Raw genomic sequence first — 12,919 nt, forward strand, 5'->3', positions numbered from 1 at the left:
AGAAAAGTCAAAGGTTTACACTATTGTGTTTGAGTCTAGGTGTTTTGGTATTATAAACAGTGACACACATGACTAAAATTTAAAGACATACTTTTTTTTTCCTGTGACTTTATGTAACTGAGCATGTGCTTAGGAGGAATAGCATAAAACATTAGAGGATATCTGGGGAGGGGAAGGTCAGCCCAGCTGTATCACAAAAATTAATCATCTGCTACTTCTAGACCCTTTTTTGAAACTTTTTCATCAATCAGCTGCCCATTTAAAACCAGAAAGTCATATTGCTAACACACTATAATGCTACCCAAACCAGCAAGGCTTACCCAACAAGTCTTATAAATGTACAATCTGCTGCACTGGTTGACTCAATACCAGCTTCTTTGTGTTTGTAGTAAAAGGAAGGTTTTCCATTTATCTTCACATTTTGACTGGATACACAGCAAAGAAACTGCAAAACAAGACTTTCATAAAGAATTTCAAATGCAGCTTTGAAAATATGCTGTTCACTAGCCAGGTGGATCATTTACTAAACAACGCTGAGCTAAGATTTTATTTCACAACACAAAATAGCACAGAATTTGGTCACAATAAAGCAGCTTGTTTTTCTTGAAATTAAATAACTTGTATATAGAATTTAAAACATGAAGTATTTATCCATATATTTCTTTCAAGGGTAACTTTATAGCAAACAAATAGAACATTAGCATCTAAATCACAGAAAGTGGGTGAACCTACTGCAATGGATTATGTAAAAAAAAAAATCTAACCAGATGAGCACACACAGTCCTGAGAACAGCCCATGGTGTTTTGAGCCCAGTATCTGCCTTTCTCCATTTATCACTACCCTACTCTTCCAGGCACTTCTTTTTTTTCCAGGTTTCTGGGGGCAGAATGCAGTTTCAATAGTCATAATAGGAGAAAAACTGGGCTCTCCCACAGCAGCAGAGGATGTAAATATCCTGTTGATAATAGTAACCACTAGAAAGGATTTCAGTTCCTATTTAACTGTCACATTATGGTTACATGCACCTTCTTCTCACATGCAGTCAATCAAGCCTAGACAGCTGTCATGCACTTCCTTTTCTCCATTATAATGGCAGTCCCAAGACAGTTCAGTTTTGGGGATTTCACTCTGACACCAGTCATCAAGGGCATATCACCTACCACTCATGGACCTCCAGCAATGCCAAAGCAACCAACTCGCCAACCCAGAGCTATCTGAAGGAGCGAGTTCCAGAGACAGCTCCTCCAGAGGTGTGATCTTCATCTTCCTCAAGTCAACCAAGGACTAAGGGCCCAGGGTCTTCCCGCATGAATTTGTGTCCCCAAGTACACGGTTGTGATAGGCAGCAGTGACAGTGTCACTGTACTATAATTAAGTCCTCCAAAGGGCAGCATGCATCATTCCTCTGTTGTCCAACACCAGAAATCCTGTCTACTCCATTTCAGAGAGTGTTGCTCCAACACCATGTGAGTTTTACAAAATCCTGTCATGCAAGCACTTCTGTCACATGCAAAGCAGGTCATCTGACAGACCCAGCTGTGCATTCAGCTGGGACAAACCCAAGTCAGAACAGACAAGTTTTGGAGCCTCAGCCAGAGCATTCACAAGACAGAACTACTTTTGCATAGAGGTCAAAAGAAGGACAAACAGGTTCATTCCTACTTTAATACAAACCAGCATTTCAAGCAGATCCAGCTGAGAGGATGCTGACAAGGTTATGACACAGTCCTTATTTAGCACGAACCTGAAAGCACCAGGATGTGTTCACAGCACAGCACGAGCACACATAACCCAAGTTTCTCAAACACAGAATTACAATCTGGCAAAGCAAAGCAAGAGAAACTTCCAGGTAAAGACTACTCATTCCAGATCCCACAAACCCCACAACTGGCAAGTCCCCCTCTCAGTTAGTCAGCAGTTTCCAGCACCTGAATGCTGGCCAGAAGATAATCCACCTAAAACAGTGACCTCTGCACTTGGCATATAGGTTTTATAAAATGCTGTTATGTTTGTAATCAAACAAAGAAATGTTATTTACTAGCACTAGCAAACCACTCCAGTCACACAAAGATTACGGACATACTAAGAAATATTACACTATGAAAATCACAAGTGAAAATTGCACTAAATATTAATCAGCATTTTTGCTCTCAAATAACTGCAATTTCAGGAAAATCACCTTGTAAATGCTAACTTAGGTGGGAAGACAGATTGAGAGAAATATTTCCCTTCAATTATTAGATGAAAATAATTTAATTGTTTTTTTACTATTTGATTTCAAAACATCCAATGTCACATATTTTTTTAACCTGAGGATGCCCAGATACTGCACAAGCAAGACAACTACACATTCTTTATAAAGATACCCATGTAGCTTTCTGAAATGTAGCACATTCCTTTTAAACTGTCACTTTTGTGTTTTAGTTTTTAATTCTCCCCTAAAACATAAACAGATGAAACATCTCTTTGTATGACCTATGAAAATATTTTTTCATTTTCTTTCTTAATGAATACTGATATTTTATTTTTTAAATAGTGACATTTAAATACACAGACACCTTCCTCAAATTTACTAATCCTTTCAGCGAAGAACCCATGGCTAAGTTAATTTAAAAACATGTATGTGCCTTGAAGAATAATTTCTAATCTCTCTTTCTGAAATTAGATCTTATAATGTACTGATACCAATCCAATCCCTTCTATCTGAACTTTACACAAAATCAGTTACGTTTCTTCTTAACATATGCTCTCCCTTCAACCACGGTATTCAAGGAATTAAATAGGAAATCCCTCAAACGGGCTGCTGTTGCTGCATCTGGAAACAAGCAGTGCCCTCTGCTGTGCCGAGCGGGGATGTTCACCCAGCCCCGGCGCAGCATCCCTGCCCGGCTGGGCCCAGCAGCCTGGCCGAGCAAGGTGCTGCAGAGCCTTCCTTCTGAGCAAGGACAACTTTCTGCTCGTGTCACCAGTCCCTGACACGCACCTGATGGTTGTACTCTGCTACTCTCACATGAAAACGTCCCAACAGAGCAGCTTTGTCACACTGCGACACATAGAGCGAATTAGCAGCAAAGTTCACTTTATGACAGTCCATTTCTACCTAAAAGAACACTTCACAAACTTCACCACTAACATTTGAAACATTTTTAGACTACTTAGTTCACAGTGAAGAAAAAAATGTCCATTTATTCTTAATTAGTGATGTTATTCTTACATTTTCTTCAAACTTTGGTAACTGAGCTAAAAACACAGTTCAAAAAACATTTCTCTACCTGTATCAAAAACCATCTCATCCTTCCTAAAGACAAGGTTTCCTATTTTACTAGGCAAGCAGCTTTAAATCATTAATGAAGGTAACACTTAAAGTATTTGGTCCTTCTGAAAGATTTCGTTAAGCAATTCCATAGAGAAAAAAAAGAACTTTAAACCTGTCTTTTTTAATTTGTTGTTTATAATGCAAAACTTAAATATAAAAGTGCAGAAGACAAACACAGCAAAAAGTGAGTTGCCTGCTGTAGACAAATGTCATGGGCTTACCAAGTTGCTACCTTTTCAACAATTTTAATCAACATTTAGGTGCCTTGTCTGTAAGTTTCACTATTAACAAAACAGTAACAACAGAACTGTAAACTCAAGGTGAAAGCTAAAACAGAAACCTGAACCCCTATAAAATTACCAACACAGAAGACACACCACCAGGTAGTTCTGAGGTAAGGTCATTGCTGAGAAAAAAAAAGAGCTACATAGGAAAGATACCATCCCCATGCTTTTTGAATCATCTGAAGACAAACACATGTCAACATGACCATTTATCAAGTTTATCTATATTTGCCTAAACTAAGCCACCGCCACCCAAATATCAGCCAGTTGATCTAGTTTCAAAATTGAAGGAAAAGGCTGACATAGGAAACCCGTACAGGAACTGTTATCAAGCCTCTTCCAAAAAGAAAGAGAAACACAAAGAATCCAAACACCAGCTCTGGCTCTTACAGAATGAAGCACAGCAAAAGACAAGCAGCACTTATCGGCTGCAATAAGGATCACAAGTTTTCCTCCAACTGTAGCTCAGGTAAGGGATGAGCAAGACCACATTCCTCCTCCTTCAAAGAGCAGATCCTGCAGTTGCTGGGACCCCAGGAAGGCACTGCAGATAGAGCCACCATAGCCTCTCCAGAGGGAAGTGTGTGCTTCTCTTAGAAGGATCTTATCAAAATATCTTCTAAACATTTGAGTTTTACCATCAGCATCCAGTACATCATGGATCATCCAATGCATCCACCATAAGTATTACCCAGCTTTACAAAAGTAGCATCAGGGTTGCTCACATCTACAGAAAGTTTATTTACCAAGTGACATACTTTCTAGCAATCAAACATCAGCTAAAAGTGGAGATAATGGGATTTCAAGAAAACTACACAAAATGAACAGATTACACTGCAGTCAGATCCCTTTCATTTCCCTCTTGTTTCATGCCACCTTCCACTGCCAACTCATTCTCACCAAAACCCACTCCCTCTTCAGTAAATTACTCAAAGAGCAATCAATCAGTGGATAAACATTAATCACACTCAAACTCACTGAGCACTACCTGGGCTGTGAACAGCATGAAAGTAGACTCATGATAATCTTCACCTCATTATTATGCTTTCAACATCAGTAGGCATTGCAAAGCAAGCTACTTTCCTTCCTCTGGTTCAAGTGAAAAAGTAGCTCAGCAAAGTGTACAGAAATTCAGAGTTGTGGTCCAGATATTCATTTTAAAACCCTAGTTTGATTTCCAGTAATGCATTATTTGTATTTGTGTATGCAATTCACATGTTGTGAATAAAATGTAACATTTGTGTTAGTTAAGAAGCTTTAAAGGCTTGATAACAATTCATTTACAGATAGAAAGAGATTATATAGTTAGAAAATGTTTCCAGCTACTCACTTCAACAGAAAAACAAAAAGGGAAAAAATTTAAATCCCCAAATCCCCAGAGTAGCATTCAGTATCTGCTACAGCTACATCAAGTGATTCTGTTCTTAAACTCTTCTGTGGACATCTCCTTGGACACCACCTGAGCCCCTGGGTTAGGCAAACCTTTGATCTTTGCACAGCCAGCCTTGCTAGTGTGGATTTTCAATGGAAAACAGAATGTTATAAATTGTGCAGTAACTTGGGATATCAGGTCTTGGATTCAGTGACAGGCATTTCCAGTTCTACACCTGCAGTACCAAATAAGTCCTTGTCATAATAATTCACAGCCTTAATCTCCATATCCTACCGAACACATTTCAAATAATCTCAGACACGGGTGTAGTCAAATAGAACTGAAAAAAGTTACAAAAAGATGACTGTCAAGGATAAACACCAGCATGGAATCACTTCCACCTGAGGAATAAGCAGAGGTTAAGGGTTTTCAGTTTGGAAGAGATATTCTGGAATATGTCAGGACACACACAGGGCTTTTTCCTGTTTACCTACCTGTCTGCTAACAGGCACTGTCACAATCTGTGGGAAAAATCAGCATGACAAAACTCAGTGCATTGCTAGAGAAAGTGATGGTTATTCACAAAATCTCTATGTTTATTTTACCACTCCGTCTTTCCCAAGTTCCATCCACTCACATTCCCATACCTCTGGATTCCCAACAAGCATCTGGGGAAAACTCATTTGGGTACAACACGAAGGATGAAGGCTGCCAGCTGTCAAGGCCTCACCACACCTCTGACATTATTCCTGTTTGGCAATGATGAACTAGATTTTGCACAAATCTTTTACAGCCTTCAGAAGTCAACAGCTGTTGACAGGGTGGTCCTTTGCTCCAGAATTCTACTTACTGCAGCCTCAATAAACAGCAGACTGCTGCTCATTGTCACTCTCTCCATGACTGATTCTTGGTGGAGTAACAGGAAAACAAATGGCACATAAGATATGGGATACAATTCTGTAACCCTCCTTGTGCACTTCAGGAGCAGGGTCTGCTCCTGATGAATCATTCATGCTGCAGCTTACCAGAGTAAGCTCTTGTTTGGCCTTGCCAAACACACCATCCTAATTTTACAGCCAAGGACAGCTTCTCAGAGAACTGTGGGTTTTCACAATAACATGCAGCACCCTTTCAACCGTTGTCCTGGTAATTCTTAAGCTGGCTTCACACACATACAATTCTACAGGTGTTTCATTCATAAAAGCCTTTATATTTCCACTAAAAGTCTCTGGAATACTGGTTTAACAGGTCTTTGATCTAACCCAATAAAATCATTAAGAGATTTTCCACATCCTCCCTGCCAGCCTGTAAAAAGCCAGAACAAAGCTTTGCCCATGCAGCAGTACCTTGCATTCTATGCAACCAAAACTGCTTGCATGCTTTCTACATTACATTTTTGTAGGAGCATCTGAAAAAGAAATATGAGCTGTCCACGTTTCTGCGGGCTATTTATTAGGGTGAAGTGGTGAGAAGAGAGAATCAGAGTTGTTAAGGTTGGAAAGGACCTCTGGACATAATCGAGGCCAACCCTCCTGCCAAGGCAGGGTCACCTGGAGCACATCACACTGGAATGTGCAGGTTTCTGGGTTTCGAGTGTCTCCAGAGAGGGAGACTCCACAACCTTCCCGGGCAGCCTGTTCCAGTGCTCTGCCACCCTCAGTGCAAAAAGTTCTTCCTCGTGTTGAGGTGAAACTCCCTGTACTTCAGTTTATGGCCACTGCTCCCCATCCTGTCACTCTGGCACCATCCTGCTGGCAGCTGCTTTTGAGGTATTTATATGTATTGATAAGATCCCCTCTCAGTCTTCTCTCCTCCAGACTGAACAGGCCCAGCTCCCGCAGCCTCCCCTCGTTAAGAGAGATGCTCCAGACCTCTCCTCATCTTTCTAGCCTTCCGCTGCTCCCTCTCCAGCAGCTCCTCGTCTCTTTTGTACTGACGAGACCAGAACTGGACACAGCACTCCAGATGTGGCCGCATTAGGGCCGAGGACGCTGCCCTGGCTCGATCCCCTCGCGTCCTCACCTGCCGGGGACCGGAGCCGGTGCCGCTGCCCGGGCGCTGCTCCGTTCGCTGCAGGGGAGTCTCGGCGGCTCCCGGCGCGGCCCCGCTGGCCCTGCGGACCGCGGGCAGCAGCACCCGCCATGGCCGAGCCGCGCGGCCCCGCAGCGCCGCCGCCATCACTGACCGGGGGTGGTGCCTCCGCCCCGTGCGCAGGCGCAGCGCGCGGCGCTGAGGCGGGCGGCGCCATCTTGGGTGAGGGACGGCGGGCGCCGTGCTGCCCCCGGGCGACAGCAGCGGGACAGGGGGGACAGAGCTGAAGCTGCGCCAGGGAACGGGCGGGTTGGACATCTGGGGGAATTTCTTCACGGAAAAGGTTATTACACTTTGCAATGCCCAGGGAGGGGGTGCAGTCACCGTCCCTGGAGGTGTTTAAGGAACGACTGGACGTGACACTTCGTTGAATAACCTGAGTTGGACAGAACCCACAAGGATCACGGAGTTCAACACCTGATCCTGCACAGGACACCCCAAGAATCACACCATGTACCTGAGAGCATTGTCCAAACACTTCTTGAAGTCTGTCAAGCTTGGTGCTGTGACCACTTCCTTGGGGAGCCTGTTCCAGTGCTCAGCCACTCTCTGCATGAAAAACCTTCTAATACCCAGCCCGAACATTCCCTGACACAACCTTCTGCCATCCCCTCTGGAGCCCCACTTAGTGCCATGGTCTACTTGACAAGGTCCTGTTTGGTCATAGGTTGGACTCCCTCTCAGAGGTATTTTCCAGCCTAATTGATTCTGTGATAACTACACCAGCCCTGAAAGCAAAGCTTCAGTGGTCACAGCAGCCCCAAAGCCACCTGCACACGAGGAAAAGAAGCTGTGGGCAGAGGAAGATGCAGCAAAAGCTCCTGGAGTGCAATAATGTGTTACAATAAAAGGACTGCCATGTGGCCTTAAAAAAAAAAGGCTTTCCTTCAGAAAACAGAAAGCTCAACTCTGGACTAGATGACCTTTCTCTTTGTCATTTAGATAAATAAATAAAAGACCCATCCAATAAGGATCATGTTCCAGAAGAACCTGCCCTACATGGTACTGACCCAAAAGAGGAAGAGCTCCATTCTCTCTAAACCATTCAATTCTCTGTTCCTTTGTTAAGTTGGACCTATCAGAGGCTGAGGGAATATGTCAACCTGTTTTCTAACTTTATGTAGTGGCAGAGCACTAGAACATGCCGCTGAAGAAGGTCCTGGATTCTCACTCTCTGGAGACATTCAAAACCCACCTGGGCACAGTCCTGTACAACCTGCTCCAGAGGTGACCCTGCCTCAAAAGGGAGTTTGGACTAGATGAATTCCAGAGATCCCTTACAACCCTAACAGTGCTGTGATTTGTAATTTTATGTAAGCCACTAGAAGGCAACCTAGGCTCACTCTTCTCTAGAAATGCCAAGCTCAGCCATGCAGAGTCCCAGCAGTACAGTAGTATGTATCAGCACTGCTCTGAACCAAACTTAAAGGACTGCTTCAATTAGAAATAAAATTTCCTTACTTATTTACATTATCTCCCATGTTCACAGGACAATACATTCCTCACATATGCTTTTATTAAGCTTCTCACATTGTAATTAAGCACACATTCTACATCTGACATGCTAGCAAGGTTGTCAGGAGCCAACTTTTTTTTCCTCCAGACACCTGTGGCAGTTGAAGTTTCATGGATTTCACATAAATGTAGCAAAACTTGTTTCCAGTTCTAAGCATGGTGATAAAATGTTCTAACCATGTGGCAGAAACACATAAAACACAACAAATTTGAGGAGTACAGCAGACAAAACATGATGTAGGAGGACACATCTTTTAGGAAAGCTAAGCTGAGCAATGACACTGTGCACCTCTCAAAACAGACTTCTGGGGCAGGGGTGTTGCTTGAGGTACAGACCTTAAATACATAAAATAAGAGTAAGATGGTGTAGCAGATGTTTTCAGGGTTCAGCCTACAAGAGAAACAACATTAGGATATAGGAGCAATTCTCTTGATGACTGAAAAAGAACCACTTCTGGGGTCAGGCTTATTCTTCTACTCCATGCTTTGTCAGTGTGAATATGACACTACCACATGTGAATGAATCTATTTGTGACTGGTCCAGTGTTCAGATGAGTGTTATCTTACCACAGTGACATCCTGTACAAAAAAAACAAGGCTGAAAATGCTATGGTGACTGAACCAAACCAGCACTGAGGCATCTTGCTTCCATCTGCGTTGGTCAGAAGTTTCTGAGGTGGACAATGCATGGACAGATGGGTAAGTTTTACATGTTCTATTATCTATCCACACCTGCTGTATGAGGAACACGCTCAAAAGACAGTACATTCCTACTCATGTGTGATCCTGCTGTAACTTGTGTAAAGCCTGCTGAAACTGAAGTCCTTTCTTTAGCTGGGAGTGATCCTTTCTCCTTGTCCAGTCTCCTAGTCCAGTGTCCCTTGCAGGCAACACTCAACTGAAACAATCACAAGGGAGCGAAGTTACAACCTTCAGTTTGGCAGCAGCAGTAGATTCATAAGGATTAAGTTGCGCAGTAATTACAGATTGAAAAGAAAATATGTATCCACAGTATCTGTACAATATAATTAACTTCTCAAAAGAGTTTCTTTCATTGCTATATTTTAAAGGTTGTCTTCAAATTACAGGTAAGTCCTTTAAATGCTTGAAAGGCATAGAAATTCCCCTTCCCACACAAAACCCCAAACAATGTATTTTAGTTTCAAAAATATTTTGAACCCACAAACAAGCTTGGTATCAGTTAATCAGGTAAAATAACTACGTGCTAAATAAAAGCACATCTGCTGGAAAGAGTGCAGAGACTGTTACAAGTGTGCTTGGTTTTTCCTTGCAGCATCTGGCAGTGGGTAGCACAACAGAGGCAGAAATCTCAGTGGGTCTCTTCCTCTGTCTGTTCTGCAATAGTTTCTGTGGCACTAGCATTGGCAGCAGAGTTGAGAACTTCTCCAAAGTCTCCTCCAGCAGGTTTGCTTCCTCCAACTTTAGACTAGAACACAGAGAGAGCCCCAACAAAGCACAATAGTTAGTTGGCATGTCAAACATGCTTAACTGTACAAAACCAGTACATCTGGTTTAACAACTCTTTTCAACAAAGCAGCTTTTCCAGGTCTAGGAGACCTCCACAATATTCTTAAAATAAATCTGTACGTATCTGGCAGAAAACACTCACCAGCAGATGAATCTCCCTTTGACTTTGAGATACATGAAGCAGCCCTTAGTCCAGGGCTGATTCCAGAGTCCAAAGGTTGACACACCCTCAGTTACAAACGGATAAAGGTATGAAGCCTTTCAAACCATGCTTATTTAAGAGATTCAGAGTTAAAACTCGCTACTTTATTTCTCAAGAAAGAACTTTGGACAGTTTTGAGTCTGAAGAGCAAATCCTGAGATCTTCAGAGGAGCAGAGCAACTATGTTATTTCTAATGTAACACGTTTGCCTTTTCACTCCCTTCCGCAGCATATGCTCTGTGGGACTGCAGGGGTGGAAATGCCAATTAGTTGCAAGAGAAGGCCCAGTTCCCCTTGCTATCACTTGCATGCTTCTCATCCAGCCCAGTGTGCCCAGGAGAAGTAAAATCTGGTTCTGATTACACAGATTAGTTATTTTCTAAGTGAGTTTTTAGCTGGAGAAGTTATTAATGGTGGTTTCTGGCACTTGAGGCTTTCAGGAGTGAAGTTAAAATTAAGGTGCAAAGGCCTTTTGTCTTTTATGCCAGAAATGAGAGATGTATCCCAAGGTATTCTCCTGTGTAGGACACTAGTCCCGAGAAAGGCATTAAATAAAAGCCTAGATAATTTTGGATACCTAGCATTAGATATTAATTATTTTGCATACCTAATACTAGCTGTTTGTGCAGGTCAGCTGGCTATACTTTCTTCTAAAGGCATCCTCCTGTATGAGGTACAGGCAGCCCATTACTTTATTTGCAAATCATTAGGCAGAGAAACTATTTCCACCGGACTTAAAAAGATGTTCCTCTAAGCACCTCTTTAACAGTTTACCAGTAACTAAAAAATAGGCTGCCCAGAATCCACTTGAGTCTTTTCTCTACATCCACAGTTGCACAATCATCAAAGTGTTTTAGAAATTCTTACCTTGAAGTTTTCAACCTTTTCCTCAAAGGATTTGAAAGTAGGAGAATTTCTACAAAAATAAAAAAAAAGGAACCACAGTATTAAACCCACATCTAATTAACATATGAACATCACAAAACAAGCAAGTTCCTTTTTCCCAACAGTAACATGAGATTTGTTTGGGGCTCTTTCCCTTTTTTAAAGGTAGCCTCAAAATAGTTTACATCTGAATCCCCCCAAGTACTACAAAAATAAAATTCAAACATACTCAAATTGTAGGCTCACTTTCATCTTTGTCAACTAAACATTGCCAGGTCCAGCGATAGGATCCTTCCTATCAACATGGAAGGGAGAACTAGCAGGTATTTTAGGTTTAGCTTATTATTCGCAGTCATTTCAAACACGTTTCTGGCTTAAAGCATTTGTTCAGAAAATCTTAGTCATCACTTCTGGTTAGCCTAATTCATTATTGCTGAAGAGAGCTCATCAGAGTTTTTCACTTTTTATAGGAAAACTAGTTCAGTTTACTTTGCTACATGTTCAATAAATAAAACATGGTTCACAGTGGCATTTTCTGCTAACATGTTAAATTTAAGTGAGACTCTTCCTTGCCTTTAAGTGCCAAAGGCAGCCATAATTACAAATAATAAGTTCTGCATACAAAAAGCAGGACAGCTTGGGATTTCCAGTGCTGAGGGCTGGTGTATAATTCATTAGGGTCAGAAGAGTGGCTTAATGCTCCAAGTAGCTGTCACTGCCACGTGCAAATTTGTACAACACTTTGTACACTTTTTCTGCCTTTACGTAGGATGGAAAATGCTTGCCTTCAGTGGACCAGGACTAAGGATTACCCAAAAATGTATTATATAAATATTGAAGACAAGGGTGTTTTTCAAAAGACGCCTACAGCTTCCCTTCTTCCTTTGCTTGGCATTTGTGTAGGTCACCCACACTTAGCTGCGCTCTCTTCCCTTGGGAAAGCACGCAGTGACACATGCATCAAACCAGACTCTCAGGATACAGAGGGACATAGTGCCAAGCAAGCGGAGAGAAAAGGCAAGCACCCCAGATCACCAAGAGACTTTTTGTGAAACCACAGGGTTTTTTTACTCACTTTCATTTTCAGAAACATATGCCAAGCTACTGCCTTTTAAACTTGGAATCCCTTAATAGCATTACCTCTAATAGACAGGGAAAAGCTGTTATAGTTTTCCAAATAGTAGGGAAATGTCACTTTCCAGATGTTTGTTAACCACCTCCGTTAACCAGAAATAAAACAAATTTTATCCTATATGTTAGTACAAGAAATCCACTACAAACCTGGGTGGGTTTTTTTTGGTTTTTTATAAAACTATGTTAGCTGACTTAAATTCAATCTGACTTGATTCCACACATGAAAATAAGTAAACCAAACAGCTGGATTATGCATACATTACCTCATAATAGGCATACTAATTGAATGTTGTATGGAGCGTATACTAAATGCCAGCATTAAGAGAAAAGAAAGTCACACGTTAGTTTAAGTATTACATTGAGAAGAAATTGGCTTAGAGAGCTGACTTCTGTAAACAATCTCTGGTAAACAGCCAAACAGTCTTACACAGTCTTAGTAACTACTTGGGTTTGCTTTCTTAAATTGCTTAGCCATGCACACACACATACACAAGTACATCAAAGCAAAAGCTGCAGCAACCTTTTTCTCTTTTGGAAAGATTCAAGTGCCATGCTTGTTAGTACTTGTTCTGCTTAGCTGCAACAGTCTGTCTGCTCCTTAAGCTTCTCAAGCAACAGGAGTCATGCTGCA

The 12,919-nt window shown here is 41.8% G+C and overlaps 1 protein-coding gene across 6 annotated transcripts in view; it reads right to left on the reverse strand.

The window, feature by feature from the left end:
* The window catches only part of TPD52 (tumor protein D52), a 123,710-nt gene that overhangs the window by 74,169 nt on the left and 36,622 nt on the right, over positions 1–12,919 (reverse strand). For 3 of the 6 annotated variants that reach the window (XM_053941599.1, XM_053941572.1, XM_053941581.1), the window contains 3 exons: positions 12,552–12,593; positions 11,137–11,185; positions 8,563–10,026 (listed from right to left, as the gene is read on the reverse strand). In XM_053941599.1, the coding sequence (XP_053797574.1) occupies positions 9,910–10,026; positions 11,137–11,185; positions 12,552–12,593 (208 nt within the window). In that variant the 3' untranslated portion in view covers positions 8,563–9,909. Of the gene's footprint in view, positions 1–8,562; positions 10,027–11,136; positions 11,186–12,551; positions 12,594–12,919 lie in introns of those variants that run through there. The other 3 variants (XM_053941590.1, XM_053941606.1, XM_053941617.1) reach the window with 2 other exon arrangements.

The sequence above is a fragment of the Vidua chalybeata genome, chromosome 1, assembly GCF_026979565.1.
Source record: "Vidua chalybeata isolate OUT-0048 chromosome 1, bVidCha1 merged haplotype, whole genome shotgun sequence".
In the NCBI taxonomy this organism is placed as follows: Eukaryota; Metazoa; Chordata; class Aves; order Passeriformes; family Viduidae; genus Vidua; species Vidua chalybeata.